At 40.1% G+C, this 26,766-nt stretch overlaps 4 protein-coding genes across 18 annotated transcripts in view; 1 reads left to right on the top strand and 3 right to left on the bottom strand.

Moving 5' to 3' along the window:
* Nucleotides 1–15,112, bottom strand: part of RAB27A (RAB27A, member RAS oncogene family) — a 35,802-nt gene extending 20,690 nt beyond the window's left edge. For 8 of the 13 annotated variants that reach the window (XM_063345483.1, XM_063345484.1, XM_063345492.1 and 5 more), the window contains exons 1-2: nucleotides 13,070–13,605; nucleotides 1,349–1,466 (exon numbers count right to left, since the gene is read on the bottom strand). The gene's annotated coding sequence lies outside the window, so the exon portion shown is untranslated. The other 5 variants (XM_063345493.1, XM_063345489.1, XM_063345488.1 and 2 more) reach the window with 5 other exon arrangements.
* LOC134520323 (protein PIGBOS1-like) lies at nucleotides 14,268–15,089 on the bottom strand. The gene has a single exon (XM_063345498.1). The coding sequence runs from the start codon at nucleotides 14,869–14,871 to the stop codon at nucleotides 14,713–14,715; it is 159 nt and encodes a 52-aa protein (XP_063201568.1). The 5' UTR covers nucleotides 14,872–15,089; the 3' UTR covers nucleotides 14,268–14,712.
* PIGB (phosphatidylinositol glycan anchor biosynthesis class B) lies at nucleotides 15,108–24,227 on the top strand. Its single transcript, XM_063345481.1, is given in 13 exon segments — nucleotides 15,108–15,240; nucleotides 15,321–15,456; nucleotides 15,723–15,840; nucleotides 16,466–16,570; nucleotides 16,741–16,871; nucleotides 17,484–17,624; nucleotides 18,047–18,098; nucleotides 18,524–18,735; nucleotides 19,959–20,023; nucleotides 22,336–22,546; nucleotides 23,327–23,507; nucleotides 24,095–24,208; nucleotides 24,210–24,227. Coding segments are annotated over 13 exon segments (1,596 nt in total). The 5' UTR covers nucleotides 15,108–15,128.
* CCPG1 (cell cycle progression 1) overlaps nucleotides 22,335–26,766 on the bottom strand; it is a 26,507-nt gene continuing 22,075 nt past the window's right edge. For all 3 annotated transcript variants that reach the window (XM_063345478.1, XM_063345480.1, XM_063345479.1), the window contains one exon: nucleotides 22,335–25,328. In XM_063345478.1, the coding sequence (XP_063201548.1) occupies nucleotides 25,148–25,328 (181 nt within the window). In that variant the 3' untranslated portion in view covers nucleotides 22,335–25,147. The remainder of the gene's footprint in view (nucleotides 25,329–26,766) is intronic.

Here is a 26,766-nt window from a genome sequence, read left to right as displayed (position 1 = left end):
AACAGTGTTTACAACATTTACAACAACAACGTTATTTTATATAAGCTTTTTCATACACTGAGGATGTCTATAAGGAAACTGCAAGACACCATATTTATTTAAATACATTTATGAATTTGTAACTTCTTTCTCATAAACATAAGTCAAAGGGTGATGATCAGGACTAGAAAAATCATCTTAAGATACTCTATGCTAGACATCAATTAAAACCCTGGGAAAGTCTTGTGACCTTCCCACAGAAGTGGAGGAGAATACTGTTTTCTGTTCTCTGAACTTCTCCTCGGTTATTTACAGTCTACAAAAACTGGAGTTTCGGTCCATGATTAGAAAAATGCTGGCAAACACATGGGCTAGAAAGGATGCCTGATTACGAATTCATGCTTGGGATGGCAAGGAATGACCTAGTCAGATGGGCACATACATTTTGAGTTTCTTCCAGAGAAGATACAAAACACGGTAATAACATCCCACCCCCCAGATTGCCTTTAGCATAATTAATTTTAAGACTGAAACCATTACTATATGATTGAACAAGGAATGAGAACTAGATGAGCTCTCGTGGTTCCTTGCAGTCCAATTGCTTTTGCTAATTAAAAATAACAGACTGTGCAACACACCACTTTCATTCCTTTTATCATCAATACTTTTAGTATACATGAGAACAAACACGTGGGTGCGCAACTCAGTTAAAAAAACCACCATTCTAAAGGACTGTTTTATTAAGTATAATTTATCTTTATACGTTAATGAGAACACGGGAATAAATAGATGGGGAAAAAGTTCAAGCAGTACCACATTTAAAAATACTGAGTTACTTTGTTCTGTATTATGAAATGTTATTTGTGCGGTACACTTTACTATCAAAGGTCTAATTCCACCTAACTGTAGAACAAGTTTGACTTAACACTGAAAGAAATATAGTCTGATGACTTGGAAAGGGCATATATGGTTACTGAATCCAGGCACTGGGCACTGCAATCATTTGTTTTAATCTTATTGATAAACTTACCCAGGCTTGTCTTTAAATCTGACCAATGTCTTTGTGAAAAGCAATGACCAAAGACATACCAAAAAGCTGCAGTTTTGTCATTTAAACCCAAAGCCTGTTTTATGTAAGCCAGTATACTTCCCAGTTTTAAGTTTACTTTCTCCTCTAGAACATGAGGGTGCAGCAATGTTGAACTGTCTCTCAAAATCAAAATATTTCAGGCAGTTTGTCAAAAGTACAGCAACATTATTTCAAAGCTCTTAACAGAGGAACAGTTGGCACGCAACAACTGTCAGCTCAAGGAAAACAATGTAATAAATCTTATAAAAATAAATAAAACAAGAGAAAGTGTTTACATACCTATGCTTAACAGCTGCAAATGGATCTGTAGTTTTCCAAGGGTCCTTCAGTGACGATTTTCCTGACAGAGTTCAGATCTCTCGAATACCATAGTCATACAAAAAGAGCCGTTTCTCATCTGTAGGTAGTGTCAGCAGAGAAAGAAAATAAAAACAAATATAGCGTAGTTCAGAATAGCAGCTCTAAAATTCACACTGACGTGCCAAGCTGCCAGCCCCACACAACCACCCTACCCACCTAATTACATTCAGCTGCTTGTCATGTGGCTTCGCTCACCGATCAAGTGATCTCTTTTCCTTCTTTTAAAACTAAGCAATGCAGTTAACCAGATCTCCCTAAACCAGGTAACAAACATTGAGCCTTTGCGTAAACTACTGACCCTCCTCCTCCTTGTCACAGGGAGAGGAAGTTGCAGTATGTTTCATCACAAAAAAATAAAATAAAATACAGCAAATGCAGTAGCCTGCTATAATGAAACACACTGAGCATCAAAAGCTCCCAAAACCTAATGGAGAATTTCAGTTGTGAGCCTAGTTTTATTTTATGCCTTTACGGACGGCAGAAAAAGTTACCGATAACAAAATTGGCACAGACACCAGAGTGAGACCACGTGAGGAGGAGCTGGAAGGATTTGGGAGGGGAGCGGCAGTAGTACCACGGGGCTTTGTGGGCATCCACGTCCAGCCCCTTCTGCTGAACCGCTTCTCATGGCAACAAGCTCCAACAGAAGACCAGCATTAAGATGTTGCCAGAAACTTTCTGAACCACTGCAGCTAAATCTGCAAGCCCCCGCCCAGTCCTAAGAGATGCATACAGACATTTTAAACATTTAAATAATTTCAAGGAAATAAAGTTACTGATTTAACATGTAAACCAACTCTTCCTCAACGATGAGTCCGTTCATCAGAACCTGTTAACACAGGCACGCAAGAGGCAAGATTCACGTGCCCAGCCAGGTTACGGCACTGGTGTCTGCACCAAGGCACTTGCTGGATGGAGGTCCCTGCGCTGGGTCCAAGGGATGACAGAGGAACCACACAGCCGCCTGCAGTCACCACGAGGCCTCGTCCCCTCTCACAAACACCCCTGACATTACAAATGCTAACAGTAGAGGACTGAAAGGTGTGGACAATGCGAGGTTTGCACTCGCCATGTAAGATTTAAGAGATGTGAGCTTTTACAGAAGATGGCTTGCCTTGCACAACCCTTTCTTGTCTCGGTTTCTTTCCTCACAGTGTTTCAAGAGCAGAGAAGTAAGAAAGGAAATTGGGAAGGTTTCTACAACTACTCTACAGCCTTATCATTTAAGAAGTGCTGCAGACAGCCCGCTACCACATTTAACATATCCTTAATGCATTCGTCTACCAGTAACAACAACTCCGCAAGCTCCTTAATTCACTTGTTTCAGTGCTCAACTATCTCGCCTTCTTTCCTGTGAATAAAAGCAATTTTTATTGCCCTTTCCCCAGTAAACGTCCAAGTTCTATTATACAGAGCTGGCAAAGAACTATCTGTGGTGGAACAATTTTTCATGCCCTGCCTTAGCATTTTTCCAGATTTAACTATAACCCATTTCTTTGACATTTTGTTACAGGTTATAATTTTTAAAACTCTACCCATTCTTGGCTCATTCCAATCTTCTATAAATTCCACCACAGTTTCCAAAGAATAAAGAAGTCCCTTTTTTGCTCCCACATGCAATAAAAAAGTTTTGGTTCAATTTTCAGCAACGTGAACATTTTTAATCTTTAACTGTTTCCCTGATCGATACCAGCCCATTTGCTTGCTGTGAAGAAACATTCAGACCACAAATACCCAAGAATTTCTGGTAACTGCTCCTGAGTGCGGAAGGAGGAACAGGATAAGAAGTGTTGACAGACAAAGCAACAACCCTTCTGCCGTGTTGCAAACAGCCCTGCATGATGGCTACACACACTAAACGCAAACTGCCTGTCTGGAAGTCTCAACCCGCAATGTAAATGGAGTTCAAACTCTCCCACGCAGTAAGATTTTTGCCATCTTTAAGGGGAAAAACAATTCATAAATAATTCCCAGACTTCAGCTTTTGATTTCAGGATGAAATGAGGCTGCTTAACTTTCCTCTTACCAAGTTGGTGTGAGGAATACCAACTAGCTTTCCCTTCCCCCTTCCAGGAAAGGGTTTTATCCAAAACAGTAAGACCTTGCTAGGAAGGTACAGCTGAAATAAAGCTTATTTCCTGAGGGTGAAGTTATGTTGATTTCAAACTGCAGAGTTAGTACCAAAACAGAGGGGCCTCAGTTTACAAACTGGGAGGACATCAATGTTTGGTTACTTAAAGTCTCTGTTTTTAAACAAACACATTTGCGGCATCTCAGCAAACGCTGCACAAACAGCTGAGCCAACCCCACCTCGGTGGCAGGAAGCGCACGCAAACAGTACGGCAGCAGCTGGAACAGGAACCACTGCAGCCAGCCCAAGGTACGCCTTCCTCTCGCTGCTACCCGAATCTTAGGGGGTTATAAGAGCTTGGACATCTTCTAAGCTTATGTAGGGGATCAAAATTACACCAGTAAAGTTCTGAAACTGTGAAACATAGTTTTTGAAGCTACAGCTCTACAAAGGAATGGCCACCTATTTAGTTACTAAATCTTCCCTCTGTTTTTATGAGCAAGTTTTATGAACAGGTTGTATGGGCATGACCCGAATGCATGGAATTTATGGCCTTCTTGTAAAACTGATCTAGGAGGAATTTTGAGGAGAGTCCAACACAGTGTACAGTGTGGAACATTATTTATCACAAGCATCAGCATATGTGCCTTCATACATTCCATGCTCTTGAGAAAAGCTGCAAGTGTCCACACTGCCCTGTAGCAGGTGTTTCCCCTAGAGGAAAATGCTGGATTGTTACCTGTCTAACCATGGTTCTTGCGGGAATTAAGACATCTGGCACTGGAGACAGAAATAGGGGAAGAGGAGGATCTTGCAACAGTCCATTTCAGATAATGCTACAGAACAGCTCATCTCTCTTTTCAAAGCCAAAAGCTGTGCCTAACATCAGTGTCAACTGCCTCCACTCTCCCCATGCCCTACCTACCCGATTCTGTTGGAGGTTGCTTCTTCAGCACTCTGACCAGTTAATGGCTTTTTCCAACACACCCTTAAAGCTCACCATGCCCTTACAAACAGCCATAGTATTTACATGTGCATTCAACAGATGGCCTGCAAGGCTACGGAATGAAAACCAGCCAGCAGGCAGACAAGGGTAATGTTATTTCTTAGCATCCACAAATCTTACCTGTGCCACAAAATTTCTACTGGCAATCAAAGAGGAAACTTAAAAAATGCAAGAGGGGGAAAAGCAGCCACTGGGACACACTGCCTATGAACTGATTCACTTATATGCTGGCAAACTTCAAGAAAAGCCAGAAAATGTGCTATACAGCAATTATTTCACAGTGAGAGAAATACCCTACAAAATACAAAAAGAAGAGGTGAGAAAAAAGTAAATAGGCAAAATATGAACATATTAATTGGTAGAGGCAGATTCCTACAACTCTAAGACTGAATTAATAGTTGTTTCCTTGAAAGAGATTCATCTTCTCATGAAAAGACACTCTGGAAAAAATGAGAGGGGCTGATGAGACGTGCTGCAAAGGAAAATTGACCAGCTGTCATATGAATGAGCTTGCTACTTACTGCCGCAGCAGTCCATAAATGCAGTAACATGCCAATACTTCAAGACAAAACTAAAAAGACCTGGAAGGAGGAGACGAAATCCTTTATATTGATTTTTTTCTTCTTTCCTCTCACTAATATCCTTCCAAGAAAAACAGAAAGAAAAGGCAACCCACACTCAGAAGATCAGCTTTCACACCACAAATGTGATAGCTGAACTTTGCCAGCATCAAATCATGAAATACCCCTTCAGTGATTAAAATGAAAGTAGGTCAGGCAGGCTTTCCTGCTACCCAAAAGGCACATCTGCTAAGTATTTAGTAATACTCTAGATTAAAGTAAAACTTTCATGTTTTGTTCTTTCAACTATAAGCTCTACTAGAAACCAGGCAGTTTCTAGTAATGGTGACAGAGCTTTCTTTTAGCATTGGAAGAGATAAAGTATTGGTATGTTTAAGGTCAGTAGCATTTTACACAGAAAAGAGCTTCTTAAAAATAGTCCCCTCCAAGACAGGCTCCAGACAAAGAACTTCCAAGAGTTACCATGGTCTCTTCAAGAGTAAGAAAAAGTTAACATCAAAATAATCAACAAATTAAAAGCATCAATTTTGTCTTCATGGAACATCATACTGCCAAATACAGGAATCCTTCCCAGTAATTGGGCCCTCAACATCAGCATTTTGACAAACTTTAGACCAAACTCTGTCATCTTTTTCACAGTAAAAACATCAAAAGATTGCTTCCTGAAAAAAAAAAAATTGCTTATATTTGAAGAACCTGTTAGTATCTCAGAGAAGACTAGTAAAATTATCCCAAACAAGTGGATCTAATTGATTTGTCAATTCTGTTGAACTACAAGTTTACTGCCACCACAACACTATATTAATGTCAGTGTAGGCACAGTTTACACTGAAGCAAAGCCAAAAGCGTAGGTGCTTGCTCCAGACCTGAAGAAAAGGGAGAGAAAAAAAAAATTAATTCCTAAATCAGATTCTCTCTCTCTTATTACAGTTGTGAAATATTAGAAAGAAAATAAAAAAAAATACATTGTCCATGTACAAGGTGTTAAGCATCAAGAAATGCTAAATAAAAATTTCTGTATTTAAAATGGTAATAAAATGTGTTAGTGTAAGAATAAACATGATTATTCATTTTGACTGAAAGGAACAAATTTGATCCTTTTGCATGTAGGAAAAGATATTTTGGCAACATTCACACTATTCAAAATACATCATCTGTACTCAAAAGAGGAATATCTAACCTAAAGATGCATGAATTACTCAACATGCTACAGCTCTTCTGTGAGATGTATGTTGGTTCCACGTTTTGTAAAACTGATGAAGTGGGTGCCTGAGTGCATGAAAAGAGTAACCTAGGACAGTAATGCATAGGGATACAAGTGTCCCTGCGTTTTGGCAAGAAGCTGTAAAAACACACTAATAATCTGATGTCGCTGTCTGAAGAGTCACAAATCTCATTTTAGATCAATGATCTTTATCTACATATTAAAAGGGTTGATAACTAAGTGTATTTTTTTAATTAAAAAAATGTAGTAGCTTTACAGGAAGCTGTTGTACTGATGTAAAGGAAACGTGTGCTACAGCTTCCTTAGAAAGCTTTTTCAGTGTTTTACAATCTTGCAAAATTAATACATTTTTGAAAGTTGCTTTCATATTTTTATACATGCTTAAGCTTAATTGATATGCATTTCTTCTTTGCATGACCTGACACACAATGTCATTGCCAAGTAAAACACACTGCTTTTTGTAACTGATCTCAGCAGAGTTACAATTTGGACACAGCTGGGCTTTCTTTCCAGCACAAGACGACCTTGTTCACATCTTTTGTAAATCTACTTAATAGGACAAGTGGTGCTTCATTCTCCCCATAAGCTGACAACAGTGTCTTTTCCATTTGAGATTTGCTCTCAGGAGGAAAAACTGAAAGGGTAGTTATTTGCACTATTTGACAGATAGAGAAGTGTGCCTCTTCTCAGCTACAGCAAAGTATTCCTTTTGTCCTATATTACTGTTTGATCTTCCACACAATGAAGCATATGAAACCTAACTAAACACCTGTGATGCCTATTATTCTCCTCTACCATTTCTTAAACCATGAAGATCATTAACATTAGAGCTCCTTCATTTCCACAATTATTCTGTGACTCCCTTTGTATGACTAAACTGACTGGTTGATCTTATTGCCTTCAGAACGTGCAAGAGGAATGAGTGGGCTTGTAGAGGTAGTGGTTCTGGAGGACATTACCAAAGTCGGTCTTTCAGTTCCATTGGCCCTATTCCACTCCCTGTGCAACTCCCAGTTACAAAAAATGTTACTGCTCCCACTCCTCATGATCCCTCAGGATGCTAGGCTGAAGAAAAATTTCCTAAGGCTCAACACACCACACTGGAGACTGCAAATGCTATAAGGGCTTCCTGGAGCAAAGCTCCAAATTTGCAATGCAAAAAACAAAGCTGAAATGAGGACTTGCCTCTTAGCCTGGCTTCCTAAGGAACCAAAGAGAGAGGGGCAGAGACACAGAATTTCTCTCATTTCTGCCTTCTCCCCCAATATTTGAATCTGTTGATCAGTTTTAGCACTCCTTCACAGAGGGGAAGACCCCACAAAGATGTGAAGTTCCTATACACTTTGTGAAAAATCGGCAGTGGGATAAAGGAAAGGGTCAGATGCACACCTACACTGAAAGCCAGCAGTTACAGGTTTTCAGGTCTAAATAGGACACCCACTAGCTGACCAAATTGCTCCAGACTAGCCGCAGCACGTACTGTCACAATCATTCAATTTCACATTTACTTTCAATTTGGATTTAAAGACATTTTCTATTTAAAAGCAAATTAAATTTAAACACATCTGTTATTAAAAAGTTAATAGAATAAAACCTAGTTGAATTTCACTGTATTAGCAGCTCGATTTTGGGAGGGGGGGGAGGTTGTGTTTTGTTTTGTTTTTAAACCTACTAGAAATCATGATTCTACTGTTGCAACATGTTCTTTTCATAGGTCTTCCAAAGCCTACTCTTCAGCTTCTACTGACACACAGCAGGATCTCAGCCCCTGTCCTGTGCATTGGGTACTACATCCAAAATGACAATTCTAGAAAACTATCAAATAAATATTTATAGTCACCTCTTTTACTTCACAGATAAAGAACATTTATAAAAATACCACTTTAACAGTTCCAACTTAGAGCTACTTTTGTCTGAACTAAAATTATGAGAGTTTTGCTCTCATTCAGAAGAAATACAATCAAGAAAGAAGAAATACAATTCAGAAGAAATACAATCAAATTCAGACAGTACTGTCTTCAAACTTGGATGACACCATCTCTGTACAGATATGTTTATCCTGACACCATTCTAATGCAAGAAAGAATATGGAAAAATTAAGTATAGCCAGACAGTTCATGCCCCAGCAGAAAAGACCTGCCAAGTTGAATCATTGTTAGAGGAGAAAGTCAGCAGAGCATGTGCTGTTACGTGCACAGGATCTTAAAACTGCTGGATGAGAAACACTCTGTTGCAAATGGATGATACTAGCAGGGCTAGAACCTAACCCGATACCTGTATTTTGGGTTACATTCAGTCACGCATAAAGTTTGGTTTGGAACCAAACAAGGAAGGGGAGGGGAATTATGATTAACATTTGCAATTAAAAAAACAAAACACCACCGAAAAAATCCTTTTTTGCTATAATCCACATTCTGAATGTTAGCTAGGCTTCAAAGTAGACTGGGAAAGCACCACCCATTGGCAATAACTATAACAGCGATTCATCTCTCATGCAAACCTCACATAAAACAGTTTCACGGCACCAGCAACTCCCACGACTGCTAGCTTTGAGTGATATCCTGAAGTTTTCAAAATGCATCATGGTCCATGCTAGTCACGCAATTATCAGCAGGGATTTCCAGGAGGAATGTAATCTCCCTCAGCAACTACTAGTATAAAATATTGTACTTGCAAGACTGGCAGGGACATACAAGAAAACCAGAAAACGTCCATTTTTTAATCATAGAAATGAATCAACTTTTCTTTTCCTCCTACCTAACATACATGCTTTATTAGTCCTTATCACTAATAAATGCCTTCAGTCTAGTACTGATAGTTCCCTGAAATATTCCCGTTCCCCAGGGATGTTAGTGGAAAGAATTGTTTTCTTCCTTTTCAGTTCACAGAGCAACAAGAACCAAATGAAATATCCAACAGTTACGAAAATAATGAGATAGGCCCTCAGAGTGAAACTCGGTCGACTTTAGCCAGCACGTGCTGTTGACTCTCATGGTTGTATAGCAGCTACCATGGCAGCACTGTCATTTTGAAGTGCTTAATTAGAAATGGGAGGACACCTTTAAAACAGTAGTACTTCTGCAAGAGAACCTTCAGCACCTTCTAATGACATACAGAATCATAGAATGGTTTGGGTTGGAAGGGATCTTAAAGATCATCTAATTCCAACCCCCCTGCCACGCGCAGGGACACCTCCCACTAGACCAGGCTGCTCAAAGCCTGCATATGCTGCCTCATGGCTTAATATGCTTAACAGAAGTACTGTAAAGATCGTGTATCAATTGTTTTCAGGGTTTTTTTTTTATTCTGCTGTTTCTAATTCAAACCTGAAAGAGGCTTATATATCTGAAAGCTCACATACCCTTTTCAACAACATAAGTTGGTCTAATAAAAGGCATTACTTCTGCCATGGAGCTCTCACCTTACCCGAAAGGAAAAAAAAAAAAAGGAATCCTGAGTAATACTGAACTATTTTGCTAACTATTTCTTTATCCTTTTATCACCTTTTCAACTGAAATGGCCAGCTGCAAAACTGCGATCATAAACTCCAAAGTTAATCTGGAATCTGCTACTTGATTTTTGTAGCAGTTGTCCTTTACCCATCCAGTGTTTTATTTGCATACAAAATATTTCAGCTAGGTATATTCCTTACAGTCCTTTCATTCACGTAACTCTTTTTGCACAAAGAATCACTGCAGAAGCGTAGAGTGATTTTCAAAATACTATTTGCAAGTGCCCATAAATTTAACTTTTAATTTCAAAACACTGCTCATATATCTACCAACTTCGTTTTTCCACTGCAAACCATAAATTTCTAGAAAAGCTGTACTCCTCCTAATAAGCTTGTATCTTCATTGTTGCTTCCTGCCCCTTTCCTATCTTACTACCAGTCTTCACACTGTGTTCCAGAAGTGCTGCCTTCTAATATGGTTTAGTCTTACCCTTCTCATCAGTAAAAGAATCAGACAGAAAGAAAGAGAACAGCTATGGGAAATGGATTTGCAAACTCAGGAAAATAGCACTGCATTGGTTTACGCTTTGATATTATCTTCAGAGTGGTAAAAGCAAGGACATTTGCTTTTTTTCCCCCTGCGGTATTTTAAAATACAGAAGAACTTGTCAGGTCAGCTCCAAAGTGCTGGCCAGTATGTGAAAAGGATTCCAACACCTGGTATTATGCAAAACTGCTATACACATATCAGAGTATTTTCAACCCCTTGAAGCCACAGCAACATCAGAGGAAAAAGCTGTGCTGGTTATATGTCATATTTTAATCTATATGCCATAACTTAATCTTCAAAGCTTATTAGCTTGGAAAATAAATGACAGACATTGAGACTACGCACTACAATAATCAAAAGTAAATTCTGTTGTATTATGTATGAAAACAAAACAATACAAGGATGTTCCAGGAAAGAAATTAGGGGCTAGGACTTCTCATTCACTATGGTTTTACCGTCACTAGAGATAAAAGGGTATGATCTCAGCTGATTTAATGTGGTTCAAGTTAGTCCTGCCTCCCAACAGTGATGCTGTTTTCAGACGAAGACCAAAAAAAGAAATGGGGAAAAGAAATCTCATAACCAGATGCTATTCCCAGAGGAAGACTGGTTGGGAATATATTTGTATTAAGGGGGGGGGGGGGGGGAGGGAGTGTAGCTGCTATAAAAAGCTGCCTTTTAGATAAGTTCTCTTAAACTATGCTGCACTTAAACAACTTTTCAGCCATTATTTGAAGTCAGTTCTGTAAACACGATTGTATCTCCAGCATAAGTGGTATCTGCAAGAGAAGAGGAGCAAAAGCAAGTCCTTGTGCACTTGACATGCCCAGCCCAGCAAATGCTTAGCTATAAATATGTAAGTAACCCTTTGAAATTACTGAAGAACAAACTTAACTATCTGCAGGATCAGATCACATGTGCAGTGGAATACAATAACACAGCTTTAATACAGAAGAGAGCACTTTGTTATAATTATCTGCTGAGACATTAATGGCAAAAAGGAGTTGTCATTCCTTATATTCCATCTCTAGTGCCAATTTTGCCTGTTTCTAAATTAAATTCTTGCTAGCCCTCTGCTGACCATGACAGACTGTTATTAGTAATGGTGTTGACCTGCAAGTCCAGGGTTATGCTGAAAACCAGCAAGACTAATCAATGGTCATTATGCCCGCACAGCAGATACCTGGTGGTAACAGAACAACCAAGAATCCAAAGAAGACACACAAGGATTATTGCTCATAATACTTGTTTCTGTAAATGCTAAAAGCTAGTTAAAAATTCTTTTATCTCACCAATCTTCTCTTTGAAAGAAAAGGAAATGTGTAGTCAAGTGATAAAATAATGTGTTCCCATGTTTAATGATAGTGATGAAAACAAAATTACAATCTGGCTATAGATATCTGGTTGCAGATGAGAAATTTTATTAACTGGAAAAATAAAATACATTAAGTTGTAGCACATTCCCCCCACCCAGAACTCCTTTGTGCAAGAGATTAAGTAGACGTAAAATTAGAACCCTGAACTAGAAACACAGGAACATGCTGTTCTTTTCCCATCTTTTTAATCATGCTTTTCAGACACCCATTTAACATCAAAGTACTATTCCTACAGTTACGTATCAACATTTGAAATGCATATTGTATTATATGCTTTTCCCTGGCTGGAAAATAACTGGGACAGTCACAGAAGTAGTGTAAGTCTATGAAAAGAAAAAAGGGCTGAGCAGACAAGTCTATGTAAGAATAAGTTTCCAAGAAAAGGCAGGCAGAATAGACTTTAGAAACTGATTCGTGCTGCTAATGCATTTTATGTGTGGAAATCAATAAAGGTTTTGTAGAGTTGCAATAAAAATGGTAAGCATAGAGAAACATCACTTTGCAGAACTCCAAACATGCATATGTGTTATCCTGATGAAAAACTCATACGCACTAATCATTAAGGAAAGTGTTTCAGGAGTCATAGGATCAGAAAGCTCAAAATACACCTGATGCATCTCTAAGGAGAGATAAAAAATAAAGTTGGGTGGTTTTCACCGTTCTAGGCATGTCCTTTGAACTTTGCTAGCACTGTAAAAAAATACCACTTATATATGAATATAATCTAGTTACTTACAGAGCTAGAAAAACCAAGACGTTTTTCTGATGAATTTAGCTTTCTTTAGATCCAAGACCATCAAAGCGTTAGTTTAGCCCAAGCATTACAAATCAGGCTGAAGAGACCTCCCGAACCCTCTCAGCAAGCAGGCTGTCAGACAAACCTGCAGTGTTCAGAAAGGAGCAACAGATCTGTTCATACTCAAATACATGATTTAAGTACTGGCTAAACAGATAAAACACGCTTACAGTGCTCCCTCAACAATTTACCATTTTAAAGGCTTTTTTTAAAATCGAAAAAAAAAACCCCGAAAAACACCCAGACATGCAATCCACTTTTCAGTTTTGCAAAAGAAACGCATGCGCGGAGCGGTGGGAAACTTGCAGGTCCGACAGCTGCTACCTGTGAAGGCCCGAGAGGGACTATTTGTGTGCTCGTGTTCACGGCAGCAGCGCCGGGGGAGAGGTGCCAGCAGCCTGGGACGCTGCCCCGCTCCGCAGCGCAGGGCAATCACCTCTGCCCTCCCCACCCCCCAGTACTCCCGGTTCCCTGCCCAGACCACTCGCCCCGAGATGATTTAACTCCTTCCGCAGCGGAGGCGTTGCTCTGAAGCCCCCCCCTGCATCCAACCGCCCCCCACCCCGGCTCGCCGCCCCCCCTACCTGCTCGCCTCCCCCAGCGCCGCGTCCCTCCGCGCCTGCCTTTTTTTGGGCTGCAAACGTGCCTTTTCCGTCAAGGCAACATCACTTCCCGTAAGGGCCGAGGTAGGGGCGGGAGCGGCGCTGCCTCCTGCCGCTCGCTGTGCTCATTTGGAAGGGCGGTTTTAATTAAAGAGGCCGGCTCTTCGGTCGTCCTCCTCCTCGCTCCCCTGGAAGCTCATACATCGTTTTAATAAAAATTCGCGAGAGGCAAAACAGGTTTTGAAGGGACAATACGTGGTGCCAGGTCATGCGGGTTCAGCGAGGCATCTCTGCCGCCTGCTGGCTGCCCCCCTCCCGGGAGGGAAGCACATGGTGCTCTCTCAAAAATAAACCCGCTTTAAAATGTCTCCAGAATTCAGCAAGCTTAGCGGCATCAATAACCCCTTCCCTCTGCATCAGTTCAGGCATCCTCTTTCCTGAGACTTTTCAAAATTAACTGCCACCTTCGTGGACAAACTTCCAGTAATTACGCTTAGAAAAGTGCCTACTAGACTTCAGTTATACCTTTTCAAAATAGCCTTTTAATGGTCTTGTAAACAGAGGAAGCTGCTGGAGTCCCCCACAGCAGTTGCGGTTGCTCTCATTTCACCCTTGTGGCATTTCCTCGTGCCCAAACCAGATTTATCACGCTCAGCTGCACCTCCCCGTCCAGCTTCTGCTGCTGTCCTCTCCTCTCAGCTCCTCTGGGGTCTGGCCACTGCCTCCAGCCAGCGCATCGTTCCTGGCTTTAAATAAAAGCACATCCGGGGAAAGGATTTCTTCCCTCATGCTGTCCAAACAAGATCTTGTGTTAAAACTAAAACCTGAAAGAAGTTCCTCCCCAGATCTGCAGGTTTTGGCTTCTTTCTAGAATTACTAAAGTCTTGAAGTATCTACTGCTGTAGTTTCCCTGAAGCTCGGATTCTGTTCTCTTTTGTCAGATATTGCAAGATTAATACAGCTACACGCTGAAGCACTTCTCCAAGTACAACCTGACTTTCAGGCAGCCTTATCTCTTAAATTGTCACTCCAGCCTCATTCTGTGGTGCGCGTGTGTATGCACGTACAGGTATGAGTGTAAGCCAAGGACACCAAAGCTGGGTGCAGTTCCCTCCTCAGCCATCAGTACAACTGCATTCCCCAACAGAACTGAAGTATTAAGAACTGAAACCGTGACAAGTAGATAAAAACAATATTTATCGCTTGGAGGATCAGATCAGATGCAAGCAAAAAAAACCAAAACAAAACAGAAAACACCATGAAGTGTAACTGTGCAACAGCGCCTTTCTTTTTCCAGTTCCCCACTGGTTATTTAAACTCAGACGCGAAGACAACCCTTTAAACATTCAGGATTTTATACGAATGTCAACGTTCACGCCGGGACAGGCCGGTTCCGGTCACACCAGGTCCGCAGGTACACCTCCAGCCGGCGGGGTGCTGCGGGGCCGGGCCGGGCTGCCGAGGCGGCTGCTGGGGATGGCCACGGCTGGCGCCCGCCGCCGGAGGGACGTTCCCCGGCAGGCGACGAACGCTGAGATGCTTGGGCGCCATTTTCTCTGCCGGGGGGGCGCACAGGTCCGGGCTGCCAGGCGGTACCGGGGAACGGCGCGGCTCACACGACTCCCTCACGGCCTCTTCGCCGGCACGGCGTCCGCCGGCGGCCCCGCCGCGCCGTCGGGGGGCTGCGGGGGCGGCTGGAAGACGGGCCGGTAGATGTAGAGGCCGCTGGCCACGCCGAGCGCCACGGCCAGGGCCACCTGAGGCAGAGGCAGCCGCCCCCACATGGCGGCAGGCGGCGCTACCGCACCCGCGAACACGAGCGTGAGGCGCCGCGGCCGCTCCGCGCTCTTCGGACGCGCCTTCACTCCCCGACGGGGAGAGGGGAAAAGGGGAACAGAAATCCCGGCGCTCCCCGCACCAGCAGCGCTTCGCCCCACGGCCCCGGCGCCCCTCACCTGAAGGACGGGAGACCACCGAGCGGAGGTCTCCTGTTTGCTAGAGTGACCGGAAGGAAGTGGCGGCGGTGTCCCCGCCCCTGCGGATGGAGGCGGCCGGCGGGCTGCTGGCGCGGGTCCGGGCGCGGAGGCCGGCGGCGGTGCGGCTCCGCAAGCGGCGGTCGGTGCTGTACAGCGACCCTGGGCAGCGGGGCGCCGGTAAGCGGGGCGGGACGGGGCGGGGCGGGGGGACGGCGGCCCTCGGAGGGGTCCTCGACGGACGGCCTTCCCTTCCGCAGGGGCGGCCGGCGGGCCGGCGGCGCTGCTGGCGCTGACGGTGGGGCTGCGGACGCTCAACTGCTTCCTCGTCCAGACCAGCTTCGTCCCGGACGAGTACTGGCAGTCGCTGGAGGTGGCGCATCGCATGGCCTTCAAATATCCTCTCGGCCCTCACGGCCGTGGCTTGCAGCGGGCCCGGGGGGGGTGGGAACACGGCCCCGCTTCGTACCGCGGCCACCGAGGGGTCGCGGGCGGGGGCGGGGGTCGCCATCCGCGGCAGCAGGGCGCTGGCTTGGCCAGTGACAGAAATACCCCCCACCCCACCCTCTGCTTTTGGACACAAGGGTAAAGGTCTGAGAATGACACGGCTCAAATGAAACTTCCTGTTTCAGTTGCTCATGATCGATCCTTAATATTAATAATTATGGCTACCTGACTTGGGAATGGGCAAGCGGCTTAAGGGGCTACTCGTACCCACTGATCTTTGCAAGCATCTACAAAGCTTTACAGCTGCTGGCTAAGGATGATGTCCAGCTGCTGGTGAGTATGATCAAAAGAACGCATCTGCTTCTTAAATTCAATTTCAAAGCATTGTATTTAAAATCAGTATATTTTTATCACCGTCCAGGTAAAATACAAAGCCTTGAATCTGGCAATTAGGGATATACGAGCACGGAGACCTCTCTGAAGTGTATCGCATGGGTGCGGAACTTATTCATGGATCTCCTGTCACAGTACTGATGCCTGTGACTGCAGCCATTCTTGGCCTCTGTCAGTCTCCTTGAGTTTCATACTGATATTGTTTGACACTACATCATAATTGCTCAGTGGTTCAGTTTTCCAAAGTGTTTAATAATATATATTTGTATTAAACTCAGTAACAGCAGCCCCTTTTGACTTCTGTTGGGGGTGAATGGCAATAAATTCTGTTTTCAATTTCTGAACATCTTCAGCTGAACTTTCGAGTTTGTTTTGGCAGAAATATTAGTCCTACCAAAGGACCTTACTCTTTTTATTAGAAAATCATAAAAAGCTATAGAAAATACTCAGTAATTCACTCACTATTTTCATGTCTGAACAGGCACTCATTAATGCAGTAGTCCTCTCGTCCAACTTGGAATTTAGCAGGTTTGTTGCAAGTAAAATTTTCTCTCTGCTTACCTAGATATGGGTCCCTAGACTTGCACAGGCAGTGCTGGCAGCTTTTGCCGATGTGAAGCTTTACTCATTAGTGCAACACCTTGAAAATGCAGAAACAGCAAAGTATGTGGTGAGTGTCAGCCTTTTAAAAAAATTTTGTGTGTGTTAATAAACACTGTTGCAGTGTAAACAACAGCAAAATGATAGTAAGTCATACCTTGAAGAATATCACCATTTGAAACTAGAGAATTCGTTCTAATGTTTCTCCCTGTGCATCCTGTTGTTCATAATTATTTTCAGTACTTCTGCCAGCTGTGTTCCTGGTTCACATGGTATTCCTGTACCAGAACTCTAACAAACACCATGGAAACTCTTCTTACCATTTTTGCTCTCTCCTACTATCCGATAAAAGGTTCCAAGAAGGGGAGCAGGTGAGAAACTTTCTACTAACAGTACTGATAATTTTTGGCTTGGGATAACACCAATCTACTGATAGCGTTTAAAATCCTAACTTTTACTGTAAAACAGCAGGAAACCAAAAATACCTCATTCACATAGCAAGAGCTCCAGATGTTGAAAGGAACAGCATTGTAGTATTTCCTCTAAAATTTATCTGAAGCCGTGATATAACTGATACATAAAATTACTTATCTTTAGTTCCCTTGCACAAACTATCACTTTATGGGAAACTTTAATTTAAATTTTAAAGGACTGGAATCTGTGGTAACTTGAGAAAAGATAACAAAAGCTTGTTTGGGTTCGGACATAGGTCAACTTGTGGTTACAACTTTCTTTGCCGGCTATCTATTTTAAATATGTGCTTCTAGTTGGCAACTCCATTGCTAAAAAAAGCAATCATATAGTTGGCAACCGTCCAAGCAAAACAGAGTATCTGCACTGAGAGGATGAAAGTTAACCACACTATGAAAAACTTTTGGTCAGAGACATGACAGTATTTAAATAGTTGAAATGTCACTGTCTGCAAAAGAATTGACCAAACTTTTAGATAAACTTCTGTTTTTCTTATGTTCCCCTCATTCTAGTTGCAAATATTTAGCTTTGATAGCATTTGCAATTGTTATCCGTCCTACCGCTGTTATCCCATGGATACCTTTGGTCTTCAGTCATTTTTTGCAAGAACAGAGGAAAGCAGACCTTATCCTACACAACTGCATTCCAGTTGGGTAAGTTCTTAATGAATTTAAACTATGACTGTGCGTAGCTGTATTTTAAGATTGATTTTACCACTGCAAAGGCAGACAACCCAGAAAAGCTGATTTGATGTGAAAAACAAGGAAAAAATAAAGTCTTTTTGCAAAAGTTTAAAGAAGGGGCATGCTTCCGTTAAATTTATGTATATACTGCAGAAAAACACCAGGAGAGGTTTCATGAGGATGAGAACATGAACAGCATTCCCACTTCATCTGGGATTGTGCCAAGGATACCAGGTGATGGTAACTGGCCACTGTAAAATGGCCATGAGTGTGGATAATCTCAAAAAAAGATCAATTATTCAAGGAGTTTTGACAGCTATTTGGAGAAACATATAATCTGATACAAAAGTAATTCAGGCAATATCAGTGCAACCAGCTTTCCATTTTTGCAGATTGGTCACAGTAGGAACCTCTTTAATAATTGACCGTGTGTTTTTTGGTAAGGTAAGTTGCTTTAAACTTCACTTAAAGAAAAAGGTTAATTTTTAGCATTTTAACATGGACAGATGTTTCTAACTTCTGTTAGTTCTGTGACTGTGTCTGGCCTATGATCTCTAATTATATCCTCATCCATAAACCCTTAAACACTGACTTCTCGGTTATTTTCAATGGCAGACTGTTACTTAAAATCAGTACGCTCAACTCTCAATAAATCAATAGTTATCAACTAGCCACAAGAGTTACAAACTTCTGTTTAATTGCTAAATATAGGAAATCTGCGACAAGTCTTAGTAGAAAAAAAAAATAAGTACGAATGAAGATGCTGTATCATTTAAGGCCAGTGATGACTCTGTAATTCAACTTAGCTGTTGGTTTTCACTTTGGATTTGTATTTAACTTTTTCTCCTCCCCTCCCCTAAATTTCCCAGTGGGTACTGGTTCAGCTGAACTTCTTGAAATTCAACGTGCTGCAGAATTTGGGAACATTTTACGGATCTCATCCTTGGCACTGGTACTTCACTCAGGGACTACCAGTCATCTTGGGTACCCATCTGCCTTTCTTTATTTATGGCTGTGTGCTGGCACCGAAAAGGTATCGCATCTTTCTAATGACAGTGATTTGGACAGTGTTGGTATACAGGTAATTTCTCTTAAGTGTACCTACTATATTTCTCTGCTTGTGTTCTTTTCAGAACTCACGTCCTCTCTAGAACAAAAAAGCATAGTATTCAGGTTAAGTGAGAGAAAACTTTAAGCTATTCAAATACTCCCAAGAAATGCAGTCAATTATACAGTAGTTTCTAGAATTTTATGTAATACTACTTCTTTTATCATTACCACACATGTATTTTTAGAATTGATTAGATACTTAAAGAATAAAAATTCAGCATGAAATTCAATGGGAAATGAAAAAAACCCCAAACACTCAACCACCTAAGAGGTGTTTAAGGAACAATAGAACTAGTTAGAAAAATGTGTTTACTGGATGCCTGTTAATGACAATACCATTTCATTTGGTTCTTTAATACATCCCCAGTAAGATGAGAGAGGTTCTTCAGCTTCTAAAACTTAATCCATTCACAGGTCTACACAGAGTTCTTAACTTTTATCATAGAACTGTATGTCTGATTTTAAGTTGAGAAGTAGAAGACACGGTAAGCTGTTTCTAATGCATCAGAATTAACTGTAGATTAAACGAGACACGCTGTCAGGCAAGAAAAGGTACAGCAAATTAATAAATACTAAGTAATAAATGATAATGCACTACAGTAGTGATAAAATGCATCAGAACAATAGTGAGGCCACAAATGTCATCTCTTCTTTCAGTCCAACTCAAAACTGGATGTAGCTCTGCTGGTTTTAGGCCTTAGTCTTGTATGAATCTGTTTGATTCCCGTGACACAAGTCTTACAGTAATCCCCAAGAAAGACACAAAAATTAGGATGGGAAATTGTGGACAGTTGAATTAGCACAGGCGAATGTTACTTTGTTAGATACAAATGCGTACTTGAATCTTAGCTTACCGTACAGACTTTTTCTTGCGTATTATTACAGAAAGCAAATTGTTGGAAGTACAACCTAAGTGATATTTAGTAGTCATAGAATCAGACCACTTAATTACTATAGCAGCCAGGTACTTTTATTAGTGCTTGGGTTAACTGACCAAATAATCTTAATTTGAATGTACTCGTTATATTTATAAAGTGACAATTTGCATTTTTACTCTAAACTGCTTAAATGCCAAAAGCTTTTTAGTACATGCATGTGCTTTTCTTCCAGTCCTCCATGCTCTAAAACATACTTTGTCAACAGAACTGAAGCATTTAACTTTCTCGCTCTAGCATTCTATGTGTTTTATTACAGCACACTGAGCCATAAAGAATTCAGGTTCATCTATCCAGTACTACCATTTTGCATGTTTTTTTGTGGTAAGCATTGGTTTCAAATGTCTTGCAACCTTCCCTGTGTATGATTTTTACCTAAAGAGAGACTGTTAATAGTCAACGTAGGTATTTGACAAAGGATTCTTAGAACTAACCTAACCTTTTCTTACAGCTAGGGAAAAAAAAAAAAAAAAAAAGATGAGGAACAGCAAATGACTGAAGCAAATATGGAGAATCCTTAGCATAGGTAAAAGTACTTCCTGCAAAAAAAAAAAACAAAACACCACACAAAAACCTGCCTCAGTGACTCCTAACTTTTTTGCAATGCCACCCTTACAGTGCATTTTGTTCCTTGGCTCCTTTGTAGTATTTTTCCACCTGCTTCTCTCAGACATGCCTGACAAATGCCCTTGAGTATGCGACAAAAAAAATTAAAGTATTCAAAACCTAAAATGATCCTTTTCTAGGTTGACGTGTGTTAGCAGATGATGCTAGTTTTCTGTCTGCTCTTGACCAATCACCGGCTCGAGGCTACTTCCCACAGAAGTTCTAGAGCAGTTAATATGATAACTTTTTCCTTCAGGCATACTAAGGTGAATTTCTTAAAACAGGAATAAGGTCCCTAAAGTAATGTGGTTAACTTATAATTAAAGAAAATCTGTCCACAATTTAAACTGTAAAGCATATTACTTTTGCTAATAAGATTTTTCTGATACTTGAACAGAAACTTCTAAAGTATTAATTTATCTTTTTTTCCCTGTTTTGTTTTGTATTTTTTTCTTTTAAGCAAAGAAGAGAGCCTAATAAGGAAGCACTTTATATTTTACAAAACTAGGTATTAACTACACTACTGTATCTATAGGAAAAGTAAAATGACGTAAAGTCTAGTACACCAAAAAGTTACAAAGGAAAAATAAAACTTCTGGATCATGAAGCTGTATAGCTTTAGTTTCAAAACAGATGAATCAATGAAAATTGTAATTTTCTTTAACCTGTTTTGCAAGTCTAAACAAAAGGAGATGTTATCTCAATAATTTTGCTCTCTACTGAGATCAAATATGTCGTATGCCTTGGCTTAGTTCAATGTTCAGTTCAATAGCAGATTTAAGATGAACCAGTTCTACCTCGCATGGAGAAAAATTCCAATCAGACCGTTATTTTCTGTTAATATCCCTCTTAACTGTCACGTCTGTAAGGGAATGAGGTCATCTCAATTTATCAAGAGCTAATTATCATCTGTTCGGATACTTAAGTAAAAAAACAATGACAAAAGTTATTTCTGAGAACTCAGTGTTTACAAAGAGGTCTTTAAATTGCTCAAAACATTATACATAAAAGCAGAAAAAACCCCACATCCATTTCAAAGTAATTTCCAAGCACTCTTAAAGATAAGAGCATCTCACAAAAGCAGTAAAAAAAAGGCCTATAATAGAATGTTTCTGCTCATGTTTAAACCACAGACTAATTAGTGGACTTCGTTTTCATCCACAATAAAGATCTGCAATTTGTCAGAACAAACCAACTGAAGACTACTTTAACTTACTCGTTACTCACTTCTGAAACAGGCCTATTCTAACTTGTTTCTTGGGAGTCAGCAGAGGCGGTCACAGAGCTAGGCTGCATAGAATATATATCTCCTAATACTGACAAGCACACGACTTAAGGGTTTCCAGACTGGTTGCAACGTGAAGCTGTCTTCTGTGCCAGGTTCATTTTAAGTTGTGGTTGTGAGAAACAGATTTACACAGCTATCTCCCACCAGGAGAAACGCCTCTTCCTATTATTAGTTCCTTCAGGAAAAGCAAGGATGGGAGATGGGAAAAGATGGAGGAGTAAACTTTTCCAGGGATAGCAGCTCAAAAATGACTAACAATAAGGGAATGCTGTAGCTTTCAGCATGTTGGAGAAAAAGAATACCAAAGCCATATCGCAGCACATGTAGTTGCCATTTATTCTGGCTCTACTTGGACATGCGTGAATCAGAACACATCCGTAAGTCACCACATATCATTCATCCAAACTACTGAATAAAGACTATTTTTTCTCCCACAAGAGATTAAAATCAAGCTCTAAAGAGGCAAAGCATTGGCTTTGAAATTGAACTTCCGTACTTCAAAAGACAGGTATGGGCTTAACATTTACACTGTTAAATCCAAGAATTACTAAGGGCAAAGTCTAACCTTTGAACTTCCATTTAAAGAGTAAAGACTGAAAGAAAGCTGTATTAAAATACCTCAAAGCAAGGTATTGTTATCAATCAAGTAATGGTTTCCTAGTAAGTTACAGTACTTTCAAAAATACTGTGTAGAACTGTTAGTATTTGTTTATCTCCAAAACTTACTCAAATATTTCTCTAGGATATTCTTTGAAACACCTGAAATCATGGAGGAAATCTGCAGCAAGTTTCCTGCTTTTATCAAACTTAGTCCCAGCCCTGTATACAGGCTTGATTCACCAGCGAGGCTCTCTTGATGTTATGAGTCACGTACAGCAACTCTGTAGTAACTCTTACCAGTCACAAGCTTTTGTCTTCTTCATGATGCCATGCCACTCTACTCCATTTTACAGGTATTAAAATAGTTAACTACGTTAAGTACATAGTGTACCACATTAAAATCTGTACACTTAAGCAGAAATTAAGATTTTTTTTTTCCCTAAGCTTAATAAATTGAGATGGATAGATGTATACAGAAGGAGTTTTGATTTTTTTCATATAGCTAATACAGAATGAATAGGGGAAATATGCCAAATGCTTATACCACAGAATAAAATTCAGCATCTGAGCTTTATTCAGTTTTTGTAAAATAGCTTTGTAGGAGGGTACGCGCCAAGTCTTATGACCTCTGAAAGTAATTCATACTGCCTCATGGTAACTTTTGTAGCAAAACTAAAACTAATTGTTACAGTAAAAATGTCTCAATTTTACCTTTACTTCTGCTGCTAGAGAGTAAAGAAATGTAATTACAACATACAATGACTGAAGTCACTGTTCCAAAAAGTTTGCAATAGATCCTGGTAAGTAAACAAAACGTTAAAGCAGATATAAACAGTGAAGATGATACGGAAAAGTTCCTTTTTAAGAAACTGATGTTATACAGATGGTATTAAGATAAATCTGCTTTCTGTGAACTACTAACAACATAGTCACAGCAGTTTGTAGCGGAATCCGCTTTTTCTACTTTTGCTTTCTTATGAAGTACATAGGGGAAGAAAATATGACTCGAGGGGGGGAAATAAAGTAATTATTCAATCTTGGTTTTGACTGAGGTATCTTTAAGGGATGAGTCATTTCAAGTCTTAGATATTGGTCGGTTTATCCTGAAGTGTTCGTTTTGTTTTTCTCCCTAGTCATGTTCACTGTCCTCTAAAAATGAGATTCCTTCGGTGTCCCCCAGACCTAACTGGAAATGAGAGCTATATTGATGAAGCAGATGTGTTTTACTCTAACCCACTCAGCTGGCTTAATAAGGAGTTTCACAATGATACGTTATTACCCAGTCACTTGATCTTCTTCAGTGTGCTAGAACAGGTATGGTAACTGAAAGATGAAACAAACTAGTTTTGAGGTCAAGTTCCAAAATAAATGAAGGGAGAGTTATAGTTAAGATTTTTTTCAAATTGTTGTCCACAACTTTTTAAAACACAGCTTACATGAAAATTGAATCTTCTAGTCCATAATATAGTATAGATACCATTCCAGTGATATATACTTAACTTTCACGTGTGCCCTCTCTTCTGTGTGAATTCTATATGCCATAAAGTAATGTTTTATGGAATTCTCCTCACACCATATTGAAACAAAGTGCATTCTGTTCCCAGAACCATACACTTAAGTTAGCAACAACAACAAGCAAAAATGCCTGCAGCCAGAGTACCTTTTCCCCTCAATTCTTCTATGAAGTCTCCATGTACTCAAACAACAGTCTCTGGGGAATATCCACTCCAGACAGGATCAAACAGGATAGGTACCTCTTTTTCTAGCAGTCTTTCCTAAAATAAATGATAAAACTTCCAGGGAAAAGTTGAATTGATGGTTTTCAGAAGACTTTGGAACACTGTTCTGATGCTCCCAACTACACTTTCTGACTGTGGAAACTAATGTATGTTCATTTACAGGAAATATCATCATTTCTAGCTTTAAGGGGCTATGAGAAAACAGCCACTGTCTTTCACACTCATGTACCTCAAGGGCGAGTTGGAAGCCACATCTACGTCTACAGGAAAAAAACCTGAAATGAATCATACCTGAAGATCAGTTTCTAGACTTAAGACCTAATGAGATCAGTTTTGCATAGCAGTACTATGCTTAGAAGATCTTGTACTGCAGACAGGAGAGAGTAGTGAGTCTGAAACCGGGTAAGTCAAATGGGGCAGCCTGATTAGGCAGCCACTGGCTGTCTGGAAACACCTAAACCTCTTCCTGAAGGCAACTTCAGTAGCAATGTGACAGGGTGGGGGTGTTGACCTACCTTACAAACACTAGAAAATATCAGGAAGACCAAAGTTACCACATGACTACTTAAACAATAACAAATTACGACAAGACTGGACCATTTTTATAGAAGTGTACAGCTATGCTAGGTTTGTGTTATAAAATAAAGACTTTTACCCACAATGTCTCTTTATTTTTCTTCTACAATATGCAGATATGCAAGACATTTCAAGTGCTTAAATCAGCAAGCTGATTAGAATGCAGCACAGCAAATTGTTCACAATTCAACAGGCTCTTGAACACCCCGCCCCCCCAAGACAAGAAGCAAGTGTAAGATTACAAAATACTAGCAAATACATTACCATAATGTAGACCTATTTTTTGAAGGATGAGATGAAGTTAGTATATCAAACATTGGAGTTAATTATTGGTACATTATGCATGACTCAAGCTTGAACTACACTAATGGAATGCAATTAAGCATATTTTTCATACACGAGTCATTGCATGCCTAGCTTCTGCAACAATACTGCTGGCACCCAAACTACCATCACTTCCAAAGAACAGTTAAAGCAACAGTACAGAATATGCAAATTAGAAAGCTTGACTTCTGCCTTTTAACAAAAATGTAAAAATCAAATTAGAGAAAAAACTTGCATCTTGCTGCTTTGTTGAAAAACAATTAGTTTCCGGAGATGTGAACTATTAATTCTAATCTTATTTTTACCATAAATTACTCAATATTTTGGATCAAAGGGTAACTGCCCCAACTCTATTTCAAGATTTGCCATGTGTCTTCCATTAGTGCGACCATGTTTATGCCATTTACCTTCTCTTTTATTACGGTGGTGGTACTTCTGAGCTTGTTTTTCGTGTCTGGAATTTTCAGTTTGTGTAAAAGAAGGCCTTTTAGGTCGACTGCAAGGAGCAAACAAAAGCTTATTACTACTCTTATGACAGCATCTCTAAAAGCGTTTTGAAACACAATTACATTGTCAAGAACAATTTTTAACATGCTGAGGTTGACTGAAAAGAAATAATTAGTATTAAGAAGTAGTCCTTTCTCTTGCAAGCAAAATGGGGCTGGGGTTTATTTGTATCTTTAAATCATCAGTAAGCTGGTATATTTGAAATCCTTTCTAAAAATAAAAACACTCTGCAGCTGGTTGCCCAAAGTTCTTTTCAGAATAAAGCTAGGTAAACAGCTGTTTGATTATCCCTGCTGTTATGCTTGAGGGAGGTCTTAATCTCTTTTTCAGTTATTCTATTAAATTCTGTCCTATAAAAATAGTGAAAACTTTACAGATCCTTAGGAAAGCATCCTTTGGGTATAAACATAGGCACTTCAGCAGTTTTCATGTACAGTACGTACATTTATACAGAGAGAGGGGCACTGACAAATCACTGTTGCTCACCTGTGGCAGTTTTTGATGCAAACAGTCCCATTATACTACATGCTGTTATCATATGACTAGCATCTCTAGCCTTCTGCTAGGCTAAGTTAAGGCTATTTCCATCCTCAGTATCATACAAACTTCTGTATAATACTATCACTAAATGAATGTGAAATTCTGTTTTTCTGCAAACTGAATTAAAGTGTACAAAAAAGAAGTATTTAAATTAATTAAAAATTAAAGTTAATTTAAATAATTAGTAAGAAATACTTAAGACTATAAATAAAAACATGAACACTTATGTGTTTGCCAAAACTACACATTAAAAAGGCTACTTGGTAGCTGATAATAGGAGTGTCATCCTCATGGTTCAACTTTTAATAAAGTACTACCTCATATAATATTTAGTAACCCCAAAGTAGTTCTCAGACTTCCTGCTGCAATAAAACGCATGAAATAATAAACAACACAAGTCCAAAAGAGAAACCTGACTGAAGAACTGCACCTTGATCTAAATAATATGCTTTGCACTGAACACCAGCACGGGGAAATGCTCTGTTATGTCTACAAGGACAACTTCTTGTGTATTATAAACTAGCTAATATATCACATTTATTCTCACCTGATCAGAATAAATACTAGTACAAGAGACTACATAGTCAATTTTGTAATAGCAATAATATTAAAAGCCACAAAAAATATATACAGAAGTGTTCCAGAAAGAGCAAGTTCCACACAGTATATTAAGGCTCCTTGCTTAATTTTCTTTCACCAAAGTCTAGACAGTAGAAACAGTCCACCATATCCATCTCCCTTGGGCCAGCCAGGCAGCATACCTCAACCTCTGTAGAAGCCCTGAGAATACCAGTAGATACAGGAAAGTAACGTAGGAAAACAGATCACGCCAAGGACCTTTGTAAGGAACTCTGAACAAAACATAGTCAGGGTCAGGATCTGAACTA

Source organism: Chroicocephalus ridibundus, chromosome 9 (assembly GCF_963924245.1).
Source record: "Chroicocephalus ridibundus chromosome 9, bChrRid1.1, whole genome shotgun sequence".
Taxonomy (NCBI): Eukaryota; Metazoa; Chordata; class Aves; order Charadriiformes; family Laridae; genus Chroicocephalus; species Chroicocephalus ridibundus.
Note: the sequence above shows the minus strand (reverse complement) of the source record. Positions and strands in the feature narration are given on the sequence as shown.